The sequence below is a fragment of the Leucoraja erinacea genome, chromosome 16, assembly GCF_028641065.1.
Source record: "Leucoraja erinacea ecotype New England chromosome 16, Leri_hhj_1, whole genome shotgun sequence".
Classification (NCBI taxonomy): Eukaryota; Metazoa; Chordata; class Chondrichthyes; order Rajiformes; family Rajidae; genus Leucoraja; species Leucoraja erinaceus.
Window position 1 is genome coordinate 4569800 of NC_073392.1, and position 25076 is coordinate 4594875.

At 40.5% G+C, this 25076-nt stretch overlaps 1 protein-coding gene across 1 annotated transcript in view; it reads right to left on the bottom strand.

Moving 5' to 3' along the window:
• Positions 1-25076, bottom strand: part of fhit (fragile histidine triad diadenosine triphosphatase) — a 709572-nt gene that overhangs the window by 542229 nt on the left and 142267 nt on the right. Inside the window, exon 2 of the mRNA XM_055647581.1 lies at positions 16579-16708. Within this exon, the coding sequence (XP_055503556.1) occupies positions 16579-16684 (106 nt within the window). The 5' untranslated portion in view covers positions 16685-16708. The remainder of the gene's footprint in view (positions 1-16578; positions 16709-25076) is intronic.

A 25076-nucleotide genomic window follows, 5' to 3' on the forward strand; every position in this document is an offset into this window, starting at 1 on the left:
TTGTATGTGACGGCTGGTGGGGTGAAAGGTGAGGACTAGGGGGACTCGGCCCTTGTTGTGAGTGCGGGGATGGGGAGAGAGAGCAGTGTTGCGGGGTATGGAAGAGACCCTGGTGCGAGCCTCATTTATGGTGGAGGAGGGGAACCCCCGTTCCCTGAATAGTGAGGACATTTCAGATGTCCTGGTGTGGAACGCCTCATCCGTGGAGCAGATGCGGCGTAGACGGAGGAATTGGGAGTAGGGGATGGAGTCCTTACAGGAAGCAGGGTGGGAAGAAGTGTAGTCCACTCTACACTCTGTACACTCTAGTGGTGAAAGGGGACTGGTTGGGCCTCAGTTCAAGCAAGAAATGAAAGGCCATTGTTGTATCGGAAAGAGAATCCCTGGCGGTTGGAGACCAGGAATGGGAAATTGTCAAACTCACAGAGCACAGAACACATACAGCACAAGCATTTGGGCTTCTTTGTGCTGGAGGTTGGTTTGCCAAACTGCAACTGCTCCTTAATTACAGTTTAAAGACTCTGACACAACAGGGAAAGACAATGATTCACTGACCTGACAACTGTTTGAATGTTGTGGGTGAGTAGGGCCTTTGGATGCCTGGAAGCTTTTTACAGAGAAAAGTTCCTTCCAAATGGGTATCTGTTTTAAAAGTTTAAAGGTAGATTTGTTTGGAACATAGGTTACGCTAATCTTAAAATAAGTAGTCTTCTGTTCCAAGCATCATCTCAGAGAAAACACGTTTTTCATTATTTTATATATCGAAGCATGCAAGAATGAATGTATCTCACTGCATGAAATTGTGTCATCTTTCATTCATCTTTCTCAAATATATGAAAAGTCAGGTTCAAGTCTGTCTTCATTTGGAATGAGTATTTATTCTGTCTGCTTCCCGTGGAGAAAGGAAAATTTATGTAGGAGTTTGTGATACATTCCAGTAGTGGGTGCAGAGAATAAATGTGCTTAGTTATCATTCTTTTTTTCTCTAACTAGCATAAAGGGCAAAGTAAATTGCATTTCCAATCGCAGGTGATGACCCCTGTTTACAGGAATGACTGCTGATGTTCAACCTAATGAAATATTTAACTTGACAACTGGTATCCTGAAAAAAACCTGGATATTTTACCACTAAATGTTAAAAACCATCACTGGGAAAACCTTAACAAGGCAGTTGAGGTGGCTACTATATAAATAAATGGTGCTATAACCTTTTTAATGTAGTGAAATTTGAAACTATTTGGGCAGCCATTATCTTGATTCAAGGGTTGTAATATACCATTGAAATATCTTGTGTGGGAAAGAATTAAAAAAATTAAGCATAACAGAGTTTGTACGTCAGAATCAAATACTAAAGGGCATGGCTTTTAGGTGAGAGGGGCAAGTTTAAAGATGTGCGGGGCAGATTTTTTTTACACAGAGGGTGATGAGTGTGCTGGCACAGGTGGTGGTTGAGGAAGATACGACAGTTGCATTTTAAATACTTTTGGATAGGCATAAGGATATACAGGGAATGGACGATATGGTTTATGTGCAGGGAAATAAGAGATAGTCTTGGCATTATGTTTGGCACAGGGGACTGAAGGGCCTGTTCTTATGTTGTACTGTTCTATGTTCTATGATATTTAACTATTAAAGGAAATTTGCAAAATGGAAAAGGAGGATTTTATCTGATAAGAGATGAAATCCAGCCAAATGAGGGCGATTAAGAGCAAAATTAGTTTGGGAGGAACAAAGAAACATGAAGGAATAGAAAACATTGTGAAAAGTTATCGAAAAGTTATCCACACAGAAATGGTAAAACAGATCACAGTACAAACCAAACATTAGAAATCTTAGAATAATTAACATGCAGACTGAACAAGCAAGGGATGGAAAAAAAAGGATCTAACCATGGAAATATTGACATAAAGGGCCTGTCCCACTTGGGCGACCTAATTAGCGACTTTAGAAGAGTTTGAAAAAATGACATGTTGAAGACCTCCTTCGACTATGTAGAAGACCTCCTTTGACCATCTTTGACAATGTTGAAGACTAGCTTCGAATAGCTACGACTAGCTACGACTAACGTTGGGAAAATTGGACACCGAATAGTGGAGAGTGAAGACCTCCTTCGATCTCCTTCGACCTCCTTTGACCTTCTTTGACAATGTTGAAGACTAGCAGAGACTAGCTTTGGGAAAATTGGACACCGAATAGTGGAGAGTGAAGACCTCCTTCGATCTCCTTCGACCTCCTTTGACCTTCTTTGACAAGACTAGCTTCGAATAGCTACGACTAACTTTGGGAAAATTGGACACCGAATAGTGGAGAGTGAAGACCTCCTTCGATCTCCTTCGACCTCCCTTTGACTATGATGAAGACTATCTACAACTACCTTCGATTACCCTCGATTACCTACAACTAATATGCCGACATACTACGACCTACTACGACTAAACCTACAAGTAAAAAAAGTATCAATTTTTTCCATGGCAATCTTTTTTTTTTATTCGCGGGCATTTTTTACCATATTGACAAAAATGCCGCGACCTAGCTGAGGCCTCAAGTACGCGGAGACCACCCTCGAGCATGAAGGAGAGTTACAAAGACCCTACGACCTCGTGTCGACCATGCTGTGAGTATGAGTCGATGGCAAACTCGCCAGAACTCGCGGATTTGGTCGCCTAAGTGGGACAGGCCCTTAAAGCTGCAAATTAACTGATTAATAAAATGTTACCCACCAATTAATTTCTATAGTTGCTGAGATATAACTGCTAAATTTATTTCTCAATGTTCTGCTAGTTAGATCTGCTGTATATTCTCGCTGTTTACTCACACCATTCATTGTCCAATATTTCCACTCTGATTGACTCCGGCAACCTCGCTCCACTTTTATTTCATGTCTTTTTACACACTTTCCCCTGAGATTCACTCACTCTGCTCTCACTCTCATTACAGGAAGAAATAAAGTATTGTCGCCAAAAGTTGAGAAACTCCAAAACCAAACTGTTTCCATCACATGGCTACATGAAACAATGTCGCGAAAAACATTACAAGTGCGCCAACTGCGACCTTTCAGGAAATATGTTCTACAAAAATCTTGCACACCACTGCAATATTTAAGAATCTTGGAAGAGAGATATCGGAGAATTATAGACGAGTTTACCTAACAGGATGGTATCAAAGGATTGAATGATTGAACTCTGAACATTTTCAGCTTACAGATGGTTTTGTAACATGCAGGTGCTGCCTGATGAATCTGATCGATTTTTTAAAAAGAGACGACTACAAAACTGTAGAAAGGAATTCTTTAAATGCTTTACATGTGGGTTTTCGAGAAACGTTTGATGAAATCAAATTTATGATACTGTTACCTAATTTCGAAGCTCATGGAACTGCGGGCAATGTATTGACTATGAGGAAAGTGGATGAAGCTGGGGGAATATAAGGAAGATGTGATTAAAGATGAGTGTTCAGGCCTCGGCTTTCTGGAGTATTCAATAATGACCAAGATGACAGTCTAGTAAGGCAGATATACAAGCTCACCATCATGTAAATATGCAGCATTGTAACAACATTCAGATGATCCTTTCATAAATTAAATGACGGGGTAAAATGTGAAAAATAATTTGACATTGCCAACTGATAGTTCACTTCCACGTGGTCTGGAGAGAAAAGCAAAATCTGCAGGGTGTGAAGTCTATGTCCAGAGGACATGGTCTAGAAGTTAGAAGTAGGCATTCAAGATGAAGTTCTACATGCTAAAGGTAGCTGTAGCATGGAATTATCCTCCAGAAATAGTAGATGATGATTGATGAATAGATTGAAGGGATTTGTTATCAAAGGTCTGAGAGAATATGATAATAAAAGTGAGAGATTGTGTTGCTGACAATGAGCCCTCCCTGTGAATGAATAAAGTCCATACTTAAGTTTCACTGACAAAATGGATGCAAAACCACAGTGTCTTGTGATGCAATGCATCACATGGGCAATACTGAACAAGATGCTTGTATAAAATTATAAAATGAGTGAAAATGAAAACTTTATATCCTGCAAAGCCAATCCCACTAAATTAAAATAATAAATCAATTGAAGTAATTTAAACAGTTAAATATGTTATTGAAACAACTACAATAAATTTAGAAACTACAAATAACCTCTTCCTCTTCTACGATGTAGCTGTTTCTCTCCTTTTTTTTTGTTTTTGTTTTTTTGTTTTTGTTTTTAATCAACTTGATTTGAATATTGATAAATGTATTGTGATTTTATGTCCTGTAAGGTGTCCTTGGGTGTCCAGAAAGGCGCCAGCAAATAAAATGCATTATTATTATTATTATTATTAAATGAAGTGGTTTACCGTTCCTGGCCAATGTTCAGGCCCAACATAGCACAGGTATAGCTTGTAAATACCCCAAATACTTTGAAATTCATATTCAATCTCCATTACAGGATTCAATTTTTTAGTACAGAATCAGGGAAGAAATTGCCAGCAGAATACAGCAGCCAGTTCAGGATTGTTGCACATATGCAAAAGTCTTGAATTTGTTGATGCACATTGGGCCAAATGGGGGTAGTTTGTCACAGAACTGTTGAGAAACCTCAGAATGTAGAAGCCTATCGATTATTAACTTGGTTTGGCATAACAGGCCTGACAGACTGCACAGCATTACCATCTTCAGACATATTATTATGGATCCATAATTGCTCAAGTTCACTTCAAGGTTGAAGACATGATCCATCTTTCAAATTCTATCAGATTCATGTGATGTCATCATGATTCTTCTGTTTGGAAAAGATACTGCTAATTACAAATTCAGATATGATAGAGAAATGATTGATTTGGAGCTCGCTATATTGAAAACATCTTGGAGTTTAGAACAAAAATCAGTTTTCAGCAACTGACAAGAAAAGTTTAACATACCATTGTTGTAACCTTGTTATGTCACTGTTGCTCCCTTACTCCCCTTTGTTTTTACATTGTCTGCCTATTTTGTTATGCTACTCCAGCCCAGAAACCTTCGCAGATCTGTCTCCAGTTTCAATTTCCTGCATGTCCCTATACTTAAATGATTCACCATTAGTGGTTGTGCCTCAGGCATCTAGTCCCAATGATCTGAACTCTCCCAAATCTCTCTCACAATTTCTCTATTTTTTATAATGCATGTTTAACATCAATTAAACTTTGAGATATTAATACAAGTGACCAGGTAAGTAGCACACTATCAGATGCAGCTTTTATGCACATGTAGAGCGACGTGGGATATCATAGTCCCCATATATATATATAAATATATTTAGAAAATATAAGTCTAATCTTGACCACTTCCTGTCTGCGCTGTATATTGATTTAGAAAAAACGCTACCATATATCGCTATAAATGTTGGCCATATTACTCACAGTCCTCCTCAGCTGCAAAGGCCCTGCAGATTTTTCCCATCGATGGAAAATAAAAAAGTTATGAGTGTTTAAAAAATCTTGAGATCCTCTCGCCTGTCAGTCACTGCGATGAAGGTAACACCCCTTCCGGGGGGGGGGGCAGGACTATAAAACCCAGGATACCTGGACATGACTCAGTAATTCTGCAAGATCGCGAGGGAGAGGCCACAACTCTCATTCTAAGCTGTGAATCAACTGAACTGTGAGTCTGCAATGTAATGATTTGTTAGCCCTCAATGAAAATGGAATGACTTGTTTGGCAATGGCAATGGAAATGAAAATGCAATGAGCTGTTTAGCCTGCCCTGTGCTTGATGCAATGGCAATGGAAGAGAAATGCAATGGCAATCGAAGTGAAATGAAAATGCAATGAGCTGTTTAGCCTGCCCTGCGCTTGAAACTGCAATGGCAATGGAAGTGAAATGAAAATGCAATGAACTGTTGGCCTACCCTGTGCTTGAAACCGCAATGGCAATGGAAATAAAATGAAAATGCAATGAGCTGTTTGGCCTGCCCTGTGCTTGAAACTGCAATGGCAATGGAAATGAAATGAAAATGCGATGCCCTGTTTGGCCTGCCCTGTGCTTGAAACTGCAATAGCAATGGAAATGAAAATGCAATGAGCTGTTGGGCCTGCCCTGTGCTTGAAATTGAAATGGAAATGAGTTGTTTGGCTGCCTGAAACCACTAATTTCCGCCCACAAAGCCCCTATTAGCCGAGAAACCAGTCCCTTTTGCCCAAAATGCCCGTATTAGCCCAGGAGGGGCATTTTGGCCCAAAAGGCCTGTGCCGGGCCAGGAAAAGTCCAGAAAAAGTACCTTTCACTGAGATTATTTTTTAAAGAGTCCCTTTGGCACAAAGGGCCTGTACTAGCCCAGGAGGAGTCCCTTTGGCCTATCAGTAAGTATTCCCCCTGCAAGTATTAAACCTTAGCCCAGTACTTTTCTCCTTCCCTTCATTGGCTCCCTGTGAGATCCAGGCTAGGATAGACTTTCCTCCTTCTTTGCTGTAATCTGCAGAAAAAGATGAAAAATGTCTAAAATTGATTCTCTACCCTCTCCCTCTTCCCTCTCACAGTCTCCCACCTGTTTTGGGCAGAGTTTCTGGCAGTTTCTGAGGACAGTCAAACGCCCATCATTTTCTTAAAAATTAAGAGAACTGAATGAAATGTTCAGTTATTATAGATTGAAGCATTTTGAAACAAATATGAAACAATCTTACTTGGATAACCTGAAATTAAAGCATATAATTAGTTAGTTACCTAATTGTAGCTACTTACATCATTCAATTACTAGATATAAACATCTATCAATTTCTTAAGTTACGGTTAACATTTTTAAATAAGTGTCCAAATAACATTCACACAAGTATTCACAATATAACATGATTTTTAAATTTCATTAACATGAATTTATAGGCCAAATGGAAGACATTTAGTGTTTAATTCCCGTAAATTAATGGCCATTTTAATCATCTTGTGAGTTGGATTTTGCAGAACACGATCGTTTGGAACGTTGCGGTTGCAGTGAATTTAAACCCCATATCGGCAGGAAAAATACTGCCGGTTCATATGGGTCCTAAGTCACCTTTTCGCATCATAAAATTTTGATTAAAGGCATCCTAAGAAGTACGTTTATACTGTATGTAAAATAAACGGCTTTCCTTTACCTGTCCCGTATGTGAAATCCGTCCCCGTTGTTGGTGTTGACGGCTTTAGTAGTTGATTTTTAAATTACTCCTGCTATTAAAATATCCAGTGCAGTTTAAAAAAACGTAATAAAACCGATGTCTGAGCGATTATTCTTCAGCAGCTAAACAGCCTGACAAAAATCGATTTCGACAGGCTGGCAAAAAACGGCATTTTAAACCCGCCCCCCTCTCAAAGGCGCCAAAGTCGCGCACACGGGCAGTGACAGAGTTGCAGCGCCGCTGAAGGTAAGTTTTGTAACATACCTACTTGCTGCACATTTCTTGCACTACAGTATGACTCATAGCAATGCTGCATTTGTTTAAAAGTTTGTTCAGGATTTCCCACCACCACCGCTGTAAAAAAGCCTTTGCAATGATCAGGATCTATTGCGAAAAACAGTGTCTAGGAAGTGAAAGGGACTATCATTGCAATGAATAATGTGCTGAATTCAACATTGAGATGTGCAAATTAAAGGTGTATTCACTAACAAAATTATTACTTTAATAGTTAGCAAAATGTGCAGATTTTTCATAAGTAAATGCTGAATTTTACTCCATTCACTGACGACAGCAAGCCCTTTGTTCCTGATAACAAAGGAAATGAAGCAAACAGTTTGTGCAGCAACGCTGCTCCTAGAATCCTACAATGAAAACACTAAAACTAAGCAAATTACATCAAACTTGTAATTACCCTTTGCTCATTCTAAAATAATTTGGTTGATATTCCTCAAGCTTGCAATTTCTGAGCATCAACTTGTCATTTAAGGCTTTGATTTTCCATTCTGGCAGCCTAGATACAGCAGGCAGGAAATAGACCCAATCGACAGTCGTCCTGTTGACTTGGGTGTCTGGAAGTCGATCAACTGGATGTGGACCACAATTGGAGGCAAATCTACTGAGAAGAAGAGAGCTGCCTCACACTCTGGGCTCACTGGAAGTGGGCTCTTTCTTCTAGCATGTCATTGGGTACATTCCCTTGAGAGGAAACCGTACCCCAGCTGAACTGCCATGCTCATCACAATCATCTATCTATGACAGACAGATTCCTGACAGGACTATGGATCACCAATTGACCACATTTTTAATGTAGACACAAGGATCTGCAGATGCTGATTTACAAAAGAAGATACAAGTGCTGGAGTTACTCAGCAGGTCAGACAACATCTCTGGAGGTGACGTTTTCGGTCGGCACCCCTCTTCAGACTCCTGGCAGTATCTCTGAAGAACACAAATTGATGACGTGTTTAAGAAGGAACTGCAGATGCTGGAAAATCGAAGGTAGACAAAAGTGCTGGAGAAACTCAGCAGGTGCAGCAGCATCTATGGAAATAGGCAACGTTTCGGGCCGAAACCCTTGATGACGTTTCTGGTCAGGACCTATTTTCAGACCAAATGTTTGGTCAGCTTTTGTGTTTTGTCTATCTGGCAGCTGATTGATACTCTCTAATGATTCTGTCTGTTGATGTAATAAGACTCAGTCTTTTGTCAGTTTAATTTTATTAATGTCATTTAGTTTTGGTAATCGACTAACTGGTCTCATGAATTGGATCAAGGGCTCCTCCACACACAACCCCTCCAGCTGGCCCTCGTGGTCAGCAGCCATTTGTCCTCGGGCCACCATCCTCCCTTGTCCCATCCAGACGGGCATTCCTATGGATCCTCTTTTTTTTTCTTTTTTTTTAAGCACAACCTTGAGGGATTCCAAGCAATTTCTCCGACTGCTCCTGGCCAGAATGCACAGATGTGCCTCCTGCCATTTCTAAAGTTCAGTTGTGCCAACTCAGTTCAGCATTGCCTGCCTTGCCAGGAGTGGAGACCATCTGTCATTGTAACGGTGGGAGATTTCAATAGACTGCTGCATTTCTTTGCCTATTTTCTGATTGGAACTGCCTGCAAGTTTGAGCAGTTACAAATGTAAATTATCCAGTATTTGTCAATATCCTTACTCTCTGCTTTCATTGGGAGCTTATTAAAGATACAGGGAGAAAAGACAAATATCCTTGATTATTCAGAAGCAATGCTCCATGACCTTCCCTCTGCTGGAACGAGCAAAGTGCTGTCAGGACATTATGAAGTAATCAACCAATGTTCAAATACAATTTACTCCAGCAAACGCAGGTGCTGATAATACAAGATACCTTTAATCAGTACATAGCAATATTTTATAACACGAGATTTAGTGTGCAAGGATTACTCTCACATTTATATATGTGTTAGAAAGAACTGCATGAACTACCCACACCTGCCGAGTATAAAGCCATGCGATACTCTAATGCAGTGGTTCTTAATCTTTTTGGCCCCATTACGCATCAGACATTCTTGGTCAGTACCGTGACAATGAAACATTTTTTTTTTTTTTAAACCAGCCCGATTTATTAAAACATGTCTGCCAATACTCAGTCAATGGGATGGCTGAAATTGCTTTGCAGCCATCAAGCGATCGAAACGAGGACCAATGCTCGACAGTCAGTACCTCATGCCAGCGTCGATCACAAGCCTATTGCGTGCCTTCGTTTTCAGTTACCATGGTTGAGAATGCAGCCTCACAGCAATAGGTTGAGGGGACTGGACCAATAGGGTCAGGGCCCTCTTCGAAAGATCAGGACAGTCCTTCACTTTCAACCAAAATGTGGCAAGCTCTTGTTCCATGAAGTCACTCTTGAGCTGCGCTTCTTCATGAATTCGGTAAAATTCAACTTCCGCAGCCATGTCAGTATCACTAATGGCACCGTCTTCAACGGAAAAGGGTTGGATGATGCACTCATCATGAGAGCGGTCGTCCAGTCCGGGGAAGTAACGTTCGATGACTTCACTAATTGCCAGAAGGTGGGTTGAGATCTCCTCATGGAAGTGGCATTCAGCATCTGGCGTAGCATCCAGGAGAGCCGTCATCTCAGGGAAAATAGTCATGTCACTGTCCTGGACTCTTCTCTGGTAAAGGTTCCTCCTGAACACTGCCACTTTGTCACGAGCCGTGTGTAACATTGGGAGGTTTCCTTGAAGTGACAGGTTCAAGGAATTCACCTCACGAAGAAGTCAGCCATGTAAGCAACCTTCACCATGAACAGTTTATCTTGTATCTTTTTCATGAAGCTGATTCTCCTTCTCGGTACACCCTCTCTCCAAGAACAGCACTATTTCCTCTCTAATGTGAATCACACGATTGAGAACTTTACCACGCGAAAGCCAATGCACCTCTGTGCGGAATATCAGAACAATATAATCGGCGTCCATTTCTTCACACATCGCTTTGAAGATTGTGTTTGTTGCGCTCCCTTGGGTGTGGTTCTCAATCTTCACCACATCTGAAAGCACTCCTCGAAGATCAGGAGGGAGATTCTTCATCACGAAAGCATGGCGATGTATCATGCAGTGGGTGAAGGAGACATGGGGAGCAACATCCTTCACAAAGGCTTTGAAGCCGGATCTGCATCCGACCATGGAAGGTGCCAAATCTGTACACACCCCAACAAGGCATTCCCAGCCAAGCTCGTGTTTGAGGAGGAAGTCTTCCAGCATTCTGAACACATCTTCTCCCCGAGTGGCAGTGGCCAATGGCTCCACAAACAGGTATTTCTCCTTCAATGGCTTCTCCATTGAGGTAACAAATGCAGGCTAGCAGTTGGGAACATGAGGCAACATCTGTTGACTCGTCCAGTTGCAGTGAATGCACTGGACTGCCCTTCACAGCGCTCACTATTTGCAGCAAAATATCATTACTCATATCCGCGATTCGACTTTTGACCGTGTCATTCGAAAGGGAAATCTGCCTGAACTTGGCCCCAGCACCAACTTCGCTGCTTCGAGAAGGCATGGCTTGATAAGCTCTTCACCGATGGTGTGAGGTGTCTTCGTCTGTGCGATTCGATAAGCAATCCGGTATGAAGCGTCCAGCGCTGCTTCATTTTGACAAGCACAGTGACCTGTCGAATCGATGCGGGAATCCTTGAGTGCAGCTTCTTTCCGTTTGAAATAGCCCACGCCCTTCCCCGCCAGGTCGCTGTGACAAGACTCCAAATGGATCTTCAGTTGTCTGGGCTTCATGCTCTCGTGGCTCAAAACCTTGGCACAGATAACACATTGCAGCTTGACCACGGATATTTGAACAATGCCTGTGAAGCCAAACTTGAGAAATGCTTCACTATATGTGCGATTCTTGGCAGATATTCACAACACACACAGTTTGTGTGCGTATACGTACGCGCATACGCGAACAAATTACTGTGTGTGGTATGTACCTTTGTTAGGTTCCTAAAAATGGGCTCAACAAATTGATATGTTATTTATGACTCCTTCATGACCCCCAGAAAAACCCCAAAAGACCGCCATGGGGATCACGACCCCCCAGGTTAAGAACCGTTGATCTAACGTGTACAACAAATACTTTAGCGGCAAAAATTGCAAATGAAGCGTGAATTTTGGGACTGCTACAAATGAGACGAGCTTAGATGTGGAATCTTGGTCAAAATGGACACGTTGGGCTGAAGTGCCTGGTTCCTTGCTGTATGATTTTATCACTATGATCCTGTAATTACTACCCTATATAGGTACGTACCCCCTTCTTCTATCTGCATGGAGAATAAAGTCAGGGCAGGTTACTACATAAGGCCATAATTTACGAGAAGAACGCACACTTTGACTCAAAGCCAAGTCTTTAGTCAAATTCTGAGTACCAAAAAGCCCACTGACATAAAAACTGCAAGAGCTATGACCAGATACATACAATTATTCAGAATGAATGAAGTACAATTGTGTCAATTTACTAAATATCCTTTCCAGAGCTGGTTTAAGCACAGAAAAGTAAAGTATATAGGTTCTTATTCCACTTCACAATATTCGGTATTACATTCTATATCGGCCTTGTAACTTTTTCTGCTAGAACATCCACAAGGAAATCGTCACGACCGAAGCGTTGCCTGTCCATTCCCTCCCCGGATGCTGTCTAACCTGATGAGTTCCTCCAGTAATTTCTGTTTTGCTCAAGATTCCAGCATTTGCATTTCCTTGTGTCCCTGTTCTTTTAATACGTTTGGCACTTGGAACAAACACCATTATATTTACTTCTATGTACCTCGTGGTGGGGGCCGGTTCTCTGGATAATTTCAAGAGAGAGTTAGACAGGGCTCTTAAAGATAGCAGAGTCAGGGGATTTGTGGGGAAGGCAGGGTACTGATTGGGATGATCAGCCATGATCACATTCGGCTCGAAGGGCCGAATGGCCTACTCCTGCACCTATTGTCTATTGTCTATTCTCCTTCTAGGTTTCTCCTGAATGTCCACTGGAAAGAAGGAAATATATTGTCATCTTATTCTGCATCTGTTTGCTTATTAACATTCTTATACAGACTCTTCTTTGTACTTCCATGTACTTTTTGCACTAAATGCAGTGAATTGTAGGCACACCCTTACAGTCATACGTGAAATGGGCCAGATGCCAGAATTATGCCAAGGTGTTCCCAAAAGAGAGCTGTAAACTTGTTATTGCAGTTGGTAGCAGGTGCAAGAGAGAATCCAACAAATAGTTTTCAAACATGCACTGATATGATGTTTTTCATTGAATTTGATTGACAGTCCCTTTGGATTTGACAATTCAGATATTCAGAATCCTGCTCACCCTCTGCCAGGATCTAAAAAGAGAACTCTGCTTGAATCAAAGCAATTGAAAAGCCTCATGAGAAACAACAGTTTCAAATCACAGGGCAATCTGTGGATCTTACAAGAACGATGCTGATTTTACAAAATGATGGAGACACACAACATGTTAAACAAAAGACTTAGATTGGTACTGACGATTGCAATCTATATATAGACACATGCATCATCAGATTTTGAAAGCACACTGAATGAAGCACACTGTCTGAAGAAACGGGCAGTGGTAGTAAAGATATGTTTGAGATGCCATCTTCCTTTCTGCTTGGCTTGTTAATCCTGGGACTCTGGGTCTTATGTGACCAAATTTTAAATGCGCTACATGCGATATCACTGGTAAATATGGCTTCCTACTCCTCCCTGCCTTGGTGAATGGCAAGGCCTTGCATAGCTGCCCCCCTACTCTGCGGTGATGCACAGAGCCTTCCCACCAGAGCCAACAAGTCCAACTTCAAGATGATTAACGAAGTAAAGCCCAGTCTTGCCAACTATCAAAACTGTCATCAGGCTGAATGAAGATGCATTTCTCTGACATTCATTAACGTGAAGAATCTACTAAAGATTAATTATACATGAAGAAATTAAAATATTTACAAACACCAGAAAACAAGATTAAATGTACTCATGTTAACAAACTACACTAAATTAACTCAAGTACGTTAAATATTGCCTGGAACTCATTCCGAGCCATTCCGTTGAATTAAAATGGAGTCACTGAACTTGTATGGATCAAACTGTGTGGGTTTGGGAGGTAACTAGAAAATTGCAGGAACCCCCCTGGGCTCCAAAAATCTCCGTGGCAGATCAGGTAGAAAGTGTTTGGAAGTCTTAAAGGCCTGTTCCACTTTGTGATTTTATGGGCGACAACGGACGACAGTGACTGACACCCGATGTCGCCTGCATCATCTGGGGCGCGTGACGTTATTTGTTTGACCTGTTTCCCTATAAAAGGGACCCGCCGCAACCTATCTTGACGCAGCATGACGCACGACGATGTACGAGTGACGCATGGTGATGCACGGTGACGCAAAATAAATGAGCATAGGCAATGACCGTGCATCACCCGTACGTTATCGTGCGAAAGGGCACATGACATAAGACACGCAGATGTCACGCGAGGATTTTGAACATTCCAAAATCCTGGGGCGGCAGGGAGACATCGCGCATTACCGCGCATCATTAAATGCATCACCACGTGTGTCGCACCGCGTCACGACCACGTCGCGGACCGACCACGACACGACAACCTCTTTTTAGGCTGTCGCCCAAGTGGGACAAGCCCTTTATACTTTCCAGCCCTCAGTGCCTCCTGCAAATTTTTCTTTACAAAGTATCAAATATGTTTTTTCTCAGAATTATTTCCCTCTTTTCCTCAACATCAAAGATCTGGTTTTCTGATTTCAGATTTTTGCCCAAATAGTTTTAAAATTACACCTGGAAAAGGATTGAAACACCAGCCAATTACCTTGCATGTGCAAACATACTCAAGTATGATGAGAAAATTACTGTATTTATGTTTGAAGCTAACAAAATTCTTTAAACTATTTGAATTGTGCAAAATCCAGTTATTATAATAAAACCACAAAAAGAAAAACATTCAAAAGGAGCAATCAAAGTAAGAAAGTTAAATATTTGCCTCGAGGTAAAACATATTTTTGTTATAAACCATTGCTTTTCATATTTGAATGATTATACTGCCATCATAAAAAAGCATTATTTCTGAAGCAAACAGCATTTGAGTATGGAAGGTTACTGTGAACAACTTGTAAATTTCCTCCATTTCATAAGAAAATAATAGGTTTGTTGAAACTATGTCCAGGCCAGCAATGGAAATTTGAAATGGAACGAATATGCTGGTAATTAATTTAGAATTTAATAGGTAGAAGCAGTCTAAATGTTTCGGGTACAAATTGAATTATGCTTTACACTATTCGGATTCTTTACACTTCCTGTACTATACGAGCTATCGACTATTTTACGATACGAGCTATCGACTCTTCGTCCATCATGTTATCGATATTTTTTAACAATTCAACTACAAGGCAAAAAAATGTCAATTCCACAATGCTTTTACAAACATACAATTATCCATATTTAATAAAAGATTTAAATAACCACTTTCATATCGAATGCATTTGCTTCAATGTATGAAAACCCAAATTGATATCCCACCAAGAAGACTTTTCAGTTCAACTTGATATTTCTGCAGCGTTCATTTAAATTAATTTTGTTCAAGTCGGCTCACAGGTCATTCTCTTATGTGGCCAGTCGAAGATAAGCTGCAGGCAGGAAGTGAACGGGAATTCACAATTGGTTGCTTGCCCTCATCTGTGCCTTAGTTAAAAATTGAATGGAAATCAAATTGCTTCAAGGACAAACCCTTCTCTTGAAGGAGTACAAAATAAACAAAATAGAGAATGGCATTCCATTGGAATTTTGCACTCAATTAGAAACATCTCCATAGTCATTGGAAATTCACAGGAAATTGAAAAAACACACAAATATGATAGAAAGGTAATTCAAATTTACGATTCCTTTAAGATCTTTGGGCACAAAACAACAACACTAAATCAATTAAATAGCTACTTGCCATTTTAGTGATCTTTGCAAACTTATCCAAGATTAATCTCACCACAGCATGTCACATAAACATATCATTTCTTTGTATGTAGTACTAAGTCACACAATTTTTCAAATCAAATTAACTTCATAGAAGCAGGAGTTAGAACTCCAGAAAATCAGCTGTTATAAACTAACAGATAACTCCAAATCCCTCATCTACAGCCAAAATATTTAGACGTTTTTGCATACTGGAATCTATTAGCTTTCAAATGCTTTCCCGCTTTTCAAAACCTTTTGTGATACTGTCTACCATTAATTTCAAAGGGTATAAATGTGTACCAATATAATAGTACTTCTGAGCATGAAAATAAACAATCTAATGGATTGCATAATAATATATAACATCTCACATCTATGCTCGTGTGTTCCAGCATGAGCATAGTTGGCCCTTATGGATATCCAGGATATTGTCCATTGTTAAGCAAAAAAGATGAGAATCAAATTGCACCAGAGGAGATGTAGAAAGAGAGTTTCTGCTAGCAAGTACAGATGTAGATAAAGGAACGAGCTAGGAGTAGAGACATGAATTACGGTCAGCAAAGTGACTTTTTTTCAATGGTAACCTCAACATGCTTGAACAGTCTGCTGCAACAAATGGCGATTAAATCTTTGTGGAGATATAGCAAGAGCAATAGATGGAAAGAAGCTATCACCACACCTGAAAGCAGTAGCTATAAATCACCAAGATCAACAATTATATCTGTACCACTGCTTAGATTGCGGGAAAAGAAGAGAGATATTATGGAGCACAAGTAACAGTTGTGGATTTGTGTTATCTAAATTTGTACATTAACAATGATAAAATAAGTACGCTGAATAAACATTCATAAAGACTTCATATGTGATCGTGTTGAAGAGGAGAGGCTTACCTTTTTAATCTCATTTGGAAACGAAAGCTGAAAATAATCAATATTTTTCCTTGAACAGTTAAATCTTAATGCCATAAGCATTTTAAATTTATCTCGTGATTCCTTTCAGGGCAATTGTGTTTTGATCCAACAATTGAAAATATTGTAAGGCAATAGGTTTCCAAATAGCTTTCCATTGGTGAGACATAATATTCCAATTATTTCAGGATAAAGCTTTCTTTGTACAATCCAATCATTTAAGCATGAGCTTACCTGGTCTAGGTGTGCTGGCTGAGCAGAATACAATTGTTCCTGTGAAGAAAAAGGAGTTAAAGCTGGGGTTTTAAAGGATACGTCCAGGAACCACTGGCTTTCTGTTCACGATTGCAAAAGACAGTTCAGTTTGCAGGAAGATAACAGAGGACTTAATGAGGTGTTGTCCAAATCTAAAAGTGGCCATTCTTGCTTTCAAACTGATTCAAACCTTTAAAAGAGAAAACACATTATGGAAGAAGAGTGAGTAAGATGCTTTCAAAATACACAAAAATGAAAATATTAACAAGTAAGATTATGTGGGTGTCTGAATTAAAACCTGCAATCGATACGCAAGGCACTGTAGACGCTGTGATCTTGAGCAAAACGCAAAGTGTTGAAGTAACTTGTTGGGACTAAACAAGGATGCCGACCCGAAATGTAGAATGTCCATTCCCTCCACAGATACTGCTTGACCCGCTGAGTTCTTCCAACTTATTGTGTTTAAATTTGCAATGTTCTGCTCCCTTGTGGACAGTGAATCATCAGTGACATTTCATTTTTGACACCCACAATTTTCCCCATCTTTTTGCTTATTATTCTTCTGGGACGATTCTAAGCCTCTTCTTTAATTTATTATCCTTAACTCTCTTTGTTACCCAAGGATGGACTATTTTACTCATGGAAAAGAATACTTTCATTGAGTGTTCTTGAAAGAAAATGATAAATGGCATGATTGCTTTGAAACATAGTTGCTGATAATTTCATTACTTTCTGAGCTTGTAGAAACATTTTTCTGTTGGTAATATAATGATATTTCAAGTAATATTATAATTAAAATCCAACAAAATCAATTATTGTGCAGTGATGTAATTTTGCTTGTAGGATAAATAGATTTATTTTGCTGCTATTAAAATCAGTGCTTTTTTCTTAAGTGTGCATGTCATTTAATTAATACAATTGAACATAATCTGAAAAATATATATGTAGATACAAATGAACTCATGCTGCACACTGCAATGAATACTCCAAATAGGCTGGAGCATTGTGGTCAGGCTTGGTCGCCCTAGTTTCAGAATAATGTCATTAAGCTGGAAAGAGTGCAGAGTGTATGATAATGTTGCCAGCACTTGAGGCCCTGAGCTATTGGGAGAGGTTGACCAAGCTGGGACTTTATTCCTTGGAGCACAGGAGGCTGAGGGGTGATCCTACGGAGGTGCATAAAAGCAAGAGGGAATAGATAGGATGAATAGATAGGCTTTAACATGGTATCGGGAGCCATTGGACATAGGGTTCAAGGTGAGAGGGAAAAGATTTAATAGGAACCCGAGGAACAACTTTCACTCAAAGAGTGGTGTGTGTATGGAATGAGCTTTCAGAGCAGGTAGTTGAGGTAAGTACGTATTTAAAATACACTTGGACGTGTACCTCGATAGGGCTTTAGAGGGATATGAGGTAAACGCAAAGGGTCTCGACCCAAAACGTTAACTATTGCTTTTCACCAGAGATGCTGTCTGACCTGCTGAGTTACTCCAGTGTTTTGTGTCTATTTTCACAAATAAATGGGACTAGCTTAGATTTGGTCAGCATGAACAGGTTAAGCTGAAGGGCCTGTTTCTGTGCTGTATAACTTTGGGACTTTATACTCGATCCTCCTTACCATTTCAAGGAGGCAGTGCATTATTAAATTTTCAAAGACAATTAGAATTGGCCAGTGTAGGAATTAAAAAAAAATGCTCCTTGATAACCAGGTGTTAACTGAACCCATCGAAAATCCTATTATGGATAATAATAAGAGAATGTAACTTATTTAATTCTTCTTTTCAGTACTAGTACTGGCATTAATGGGTTTCACAGAGGATTCCCTTCCCAATGTTTTGAAAAGATTCAGGATGCTAGGTATATCAGTATGCATGAAAGACTCTCTGCGCCACCTTGGTAGCCACTCATTGTGCCTGCAGGCAGAGCTGAAACAATTATGTTTTGCTAGGTATAATGCACATGGAAGTTTTTCTTTTCAAAGTCTGTTCCACCATTGAGTCTGAAGTACTATCTACAAGTCTAAGAAGCTACTGAAAGTAATTTTAAAACAGAGATTTTACTCAGCAAAACACACAGCAAGAAACTTCAGAAATGGTTTAATTCAGTGCCATGCTGTATTTCCGAATCAGACTATTTGTTGCTCATGGGTGATGGAAATAAACAATCTGTAATTATTGGAAATGCTCAGCAGACAGAGCAGCTTCTGTGGAAGCTGAAACAAAACTAACATTTCAAATCAGCTTGCCTTCAATCAGAGTTGAGGAAATACCTGATTAAGGGAAGAGACTTAAATACCTGATTAAGGGAAGAGACTGGAGAGAATAAAAGGGGAGGTCTGTGATAAGATGGAGATCTAAGGAGTGAATAATAAAGGCATTGGTAATGTCTGCTAAAAAGGTGCAGAAAGGAAAGTGACTGAAAAAGATTGTGTTGTGGAGGTGTAAGTAGGAGGGTACAAATTAAATCAACATTTACAAACATTGGCAAATAAAAACAAAGCTGAAAATGAATGATACAAGACTGGTATAGCAAATTATCTGAAATGTATTTACTCAATATTAAGTCTAAAATGCTAAAAATGGGCTGGGTTGGAAGACAAGGTGTTGGTCCTCAAGCTTACAGTCAGCCTTGCTGGAATAGCATAAGAACCATAGTTATAGAGGAATAGTGATAAGATTTAAAGTGACAAATATTTATAAGGATACAATCACCCCTTTAGGCCCAGTCCATACAGGTAATTCTGAAATTCCATCCGTGTTTCAATAAAGTTCATCTTTAGCTCAAAGAAACAGTACCTCTACTCCCGGCTAAACACATTACTGCGTCCAGGGAACACACTGAGTTCAAGTTTCTGTTCTTCTTTTATTAGACAGGAAAATAACAAATTAATTTGATTTTCTCAATATTGTTGTTAATAAGCTGACAAACACATCAGCTGTAATAACATTTCCAATCCTTGTTAAAAGGCTTACTTCTCAAGGAGATTTGAATAAAAGAAAATCAAGAGCACACAGAGGTGCAATAATTTGAACAATTAAGCCACAAAGACATGAATAGATTATTGTGAAAGTTAATTGACATCATAAGATTGGCTAAGGTCAATATCTTGAAATACAATGGCCCATCGATTCCTCAGACTTGCTGAAAGCATCTCATGCCCACCACAGAGCGATCAACAATATTTGTGCGGCCGAACACTCATACGCTCCAGTGTATCATCCATACTTCACACATCCACATCTCAAACACCACTTATTCAACCATGAGAGCTACATTTGCAGCGTTCATTATCGCACTTCTCTGCTACAGGAAAGGGCTCTTGTCTCTCGCTCAAAAGTTTCTGCTTGACTTCCTAATTCTAGCAATTTCTATGATTATTCACAATTTTTCATATTGACTAATATCGGTTTTGTTCTTTTGCTTGATGTTTGTGTAAAGGTTCAATAGCTAGTGGCCCTAGTATCCATTGATGGGCACTTTAATTCAGTAAGCATGAAAGCGAACAATTTAAAAGTTGACCAAATTTATAGAATAGCTGATAATAGCAGGGCTCTTAATGTTTCAATGCATATATAGATATTGTGTACATGCACTGCAACTTTCAAGGTGGAATTTTGAGAGGGAATAGGTAATGGTTAAGGGAGGAGGTCTCAATTACATGATCATGAAAATTCAAGTCAAACTCATAATGTTTTTTTAAATGAAACTTGATTCAAGTAACAACTAGTTAGTAAGTAGTTAGTAAGAGTGAGCACTTACTAGATTAAAAACTTAACTCCTCTTCCCAATGGCTCTCTATGCTAAAAAATAAATAACTTTGAATAGCTTAAACACTGGTTAGCAGCCCTTCCAACACAAAGAGAGTTCAGAGAAAACTTTAACATTACACTGCAGAAGAAGTTCTGGTTGCAGTGCCAACTGGAACATGCTCCTGTAGGCCCGACTCGCCCCACAGGCCTCCCAGGGGACTGCGGAGAAGCCAGCCTAGGCCGAAGAAGCCTCAGCGGTGGTGGCGATGGGAACCTCGGCGGCAGCTTAAGCCTCGGCGGTGGTGGGTGGGGCCTCGGAGGCAATGGGAGCCTCAGGTGTGGTTGGGCCTCAGCAAAATATCAAGTCACTGCTGAATAGCAGTCCCTTGCTCAAATTCTGGCCAGTTGCCAATTTCTGTGAATCTCCAGAAAAGTGGAGACATTTGAAGCTTGAACCAAACACGACGAAACAATTTTGTACGACAACAAAGAAAAATACAGTAAAAAAAAATGCATTGCTCCTGACATGTTGTTTCTAACAATAGACTACTTTGGGATTTCCAAACTACATTTATTCCAGCGACATTAACTGAGCAAAGAAATCTTGCAATATCAAACTATTCAGCTAAATGTTTGAGCAACGTTTTGTGTTGGGAGACACAAAAAATAAATCTATTGAGTTCTTTGTGTTTATATAATATTTGAAACCGTCTCATGTCATCCTGTCCAATTAAATTGTTTTTAAGAGAGTGACCACCACATATCATTTAAATCCCTACTTATAAACCGTTACATATGACTGAATTCCCATAATATTATTAAAGTTGAAAGTCCAACATAAGTTACAGTCTTTCTTATGACTAGCAAAACTTGTTTCTTCTCTCTCTCTACTTTTGGTAATTGTTCTTTCCAACCAGTCTTATGGGATTTAGGTGCAATTTATTGCAATACTATGGAGATATGGTTAACATATTGAGCGATTTCTGTGGATTTTCAGACTTGTGGACAGAATAAACTTCTGTCAATGTCTGTAAAATTGGAACCCATCCATTACCCAGAGACCGTGTGCATTGTGTTAGAAACATTTGATTTTTGTTTTTGACCATTCTGGACATCTGACAAACATCCTTTGTGTTCTTTATACCTGCAACAACCATTGTTCTTCATAACAGCCCCTTCATTCATAGAGCCTGGTGCAATGACATACATCTTTCATCAAGAGAAACAAAGCATGAAAATAGTCTCTCTTTATACATATTATACAAATGAGCAGATGGTCAGAAATGAATTACAAATGAGTTCATGTCCCTTGCTGATAGTTAAGCACCATGACCATTTATTTCCATTTGGGATACTTGTCTGTGACCAACCAGATCTGCATTTTTTAATTAATTTAGTCTTTGAGACCTCCTAGAAAAATTGAAAAGCTTATACTTGTAAATGAAAACCATTCCACTCATTTCAAAAATACGTTCAATATAATTCCTGGCTTGCTTTTTAGTACAGTGTCTTTGAAATTCAAAAAGATCAAAGACGTATGCAATAAAAATGAATTAAAATTGATATACAAATGAATCAATAAGAAATTGATTGAGTCAGCAGAATCTGCTATCTGCAATTTTAAAAGAATATAAAATAACTTCATTAAACTCAACTAAGGTCAGTAGCTTTCCAAGGATACAAAGTTTGGATAATGAAAAACGGCAAAACAACATTGCAACCCCTTTGGGATATGGCGATATAGAGAAAAAAAACTCTCAAGAACTACAAAAAGTGTTGGATGTACAAAGTGATGGAGTAACTCAGCGGGTCAGGCAGCATCTCGGGAGAACATGGAGGGGAGAACATGGAGAGGTGATGTTTCAGATCAGGACCAATCCATCAGTTTGAAGAAGGACCCCGACCCGAAAAGTCACCAATCCATGTTCCCCAGAGATGCAGCCTAATCCGCTGAGTTACTCCAGCACCTTTTTGTCCTTTTTTGTAAACCAACCTCTGCAGTTCCTTGTTTCTACCAAAAGCATTGGATGGTCACTTGAAACATTATAAACTCAGGAGAGCAAAAGGTTTCAAAAACCTCAAATACTTTGGTTGTAGCTGAGGGGTGGGGATATAAAGGAAAAATAAAATACATTTACATTACCCATCTCACAACATCCTATAGGTTTTTTAGGAAACATGGGGATATGGTTTAATGTATAATCTGAAATATGACATTGTTTATGTGTGCATCTACCTTCTGAGTGCAAGACTTTGAATTAGGAGTTTATATCCCAACATTATCAGTGCAGTGAGGCAAGACAAACAAAAGACAATAATGCCAAATTATCGCACTGAAGTATTGGAATGACATAAGGAAAACATGGAAAAGATAGCTGGATGATACAAAGAGGATCAGAAATATAATTGGGAATTGCAAAAGCATGGTCCAAATATGATGTACAGTACATTCAGAAAGTGTTCAGACCCCTTCACTCTTTCCACATTTTGTTACGTTACAGCCTTATTTTAAAATGGATTCAATCCATTTTTTTAATCATCAATCTACACACAATACCCCAGAATGAAGAAGCAAAAACAGGCATTTAGAAATTTTTGCAAAGTAATTAAAAAGAAATAATTGAAATATCACATTTACATAAGTATTCAGACCCTTTGCTAGGACACTCAAAATTGAGCTAAGGTTCATCCTGTTTCCATAGAGTTTTCCTTGAGATGTTTTCACAACTTGGTTGGAGTCCACCAGTGGTAAATTAAATTGATTGGGCATGATTTGGAAAGGCACACACCAGTCTCACAGTTGACAGTGCATGTCAGAGCAAAAACCAAGCCATGAAGATAAAGGAATTGCCCGTAGACATTCGAGACAGGATTGTGTCGAGACACAGATCTGGGGAAGGGTATAAAACAATTTCTGCAGCATTGCAGGTCCCGAAGAGCACAGTGGCCTCTGTTATTCTTAAATGGAAGAACTTTGTAACCACCAGGACTCTTCATAGAGCTGGCCGCCCGGCCAAACTGAGCAATCGGGGGAGAAGGGCCTTGGTCAGAGAGGTGATCAAGAACCCGATGGTCACTTTGACAGAGCTCCGGAGTTCCTCTGTGGAAATTGGAGAACCTTCCAGAAGGACAACTATATCTACAGCACTCCACCAATCGGGTCTTTATGGTAGAGTGGCCAGACGGAAGCCACTCTTCAGGAAAAGGCACATGACAGCCCGCTTGGAGTCTGCCGAAAGACCCCGAAAGGACTCTCAGAACATGAGAAACAAGATTTTCTGGTCTGATTAAACCAAGATTAAACTCTTTGGCCTGAATGCCAAGCATCACATCTGGAAGAAACCAGGCACCGCTCATCACCTGGCCAATACTATACCTACAGTGATGCATGGTGGTGGCAGCATCATGCTGTGGGGATGTTTTACAGCGGCAGGAACTGGAAGACTAGTCAGGATCGAAGGAAAGATGAACGGAGCAAAGTACAGAGAGAAGGTACACAAAAATACTGGAGAAACTCAGCGGGTGCAGCAGCATCTATGGAGCGAAGGAAATAGGCAACATTTCGGGCCGAAACCCTTCTTCAGACTGATGGGGGGAGAAGGAAGGAAAAAGGGAGGAGGAGGAGCCCGAGGGCAGGGGGATGGGAGGAGACAGCTCGAGGGTTAAGGAAGGGGAGGAGACAGCAAGGGCTAGCAAAACTGGGAGAATTCAACGTTCATGCCATCCGGACGCAAGCAACCCAGGCGGAATATGAGGTGCTGTTCCTCCAATTTCCGGTGTTGCTCACTCTGGCAATGGAGGAGATCCAGGACATAGAGGTCGGATTGGGAATGGGAGGGGGAGTTGAAGTGCTGAGCCACCGGGAATTCAGGTAGGTTATTGCGGACTGAGCGGAGGTGTTCGGCGAAACGATCGCCCAACCTCCGGTTAGTCTGCCCGATGTAAATCAGCTGACATCTAGAGCAGCGGATGCAGTAGATGAGGTTGGAGGAGATACAGGTGAACCTTTGTCGCGCCTGGAACGACTGCTTGGGTCCTTGAATGGAGTCGAGGGGGGAGGTGAAGGGACAGGTGTTGCATTTCTTGCGGTTGCAACGGAAAGTGCCCGGGGAGGGGGTGGTACGGGAGGGAAGGGAAGAATTGACAAGGGAGTTGTGGAGGGAGCGGTCTTTGCGGAAGGCAGACATAGGGGGAGATGGGAAGATGTGGCGAGTGGTGGGGTCACGTTGGAGGTGGCAGAAATGGCGGAGGATTATGTGTTGTATTTGCTGGCTGGTGGGGTGAAAGGTGAGGACTAGGGGGACTCTGCCCTTGTTGCGAGTGCGGGGATGGGGAGAGAGAGCAGTGTTGCGGGGTATGGATGAGATCCTGGTGCGAGCCTCATCTATGGTGGCGGAGGGGAATCCCCGTTCCCTGAAGAACGAGGACATTTCTGATGCCCTGGTGTGGAACGTCTCATCCTGGGAGCAGATGCGGCGTAGGCGGAGGAATTGGGAGTAGGGGATGGAGTCTTTACAGGGAGCAGGGTGGGAAGACGTGTAGTCCAGATAGCCATGTGAGTCAGTTGGTTTGTAGTGTATGTCGGTCAGAGGTCTGTACAGAGTACAGAGAGATCCTTGATGAAAATTGGAATTCTCTGCCTCAGAGGGTGGTGGAGGCCAGTTCTCTGGATACTTTCAAGAGAGAGCTAGATAGGGCTCTTAAAGATAGCGGAATTAGAGGATATGGGGAGAAGGCAGGAATGGGGTACTGATTGTGGATGATCAGCTATGATCACATTGAATGGCGTTGCTGGCTCGAAGGGCCAAA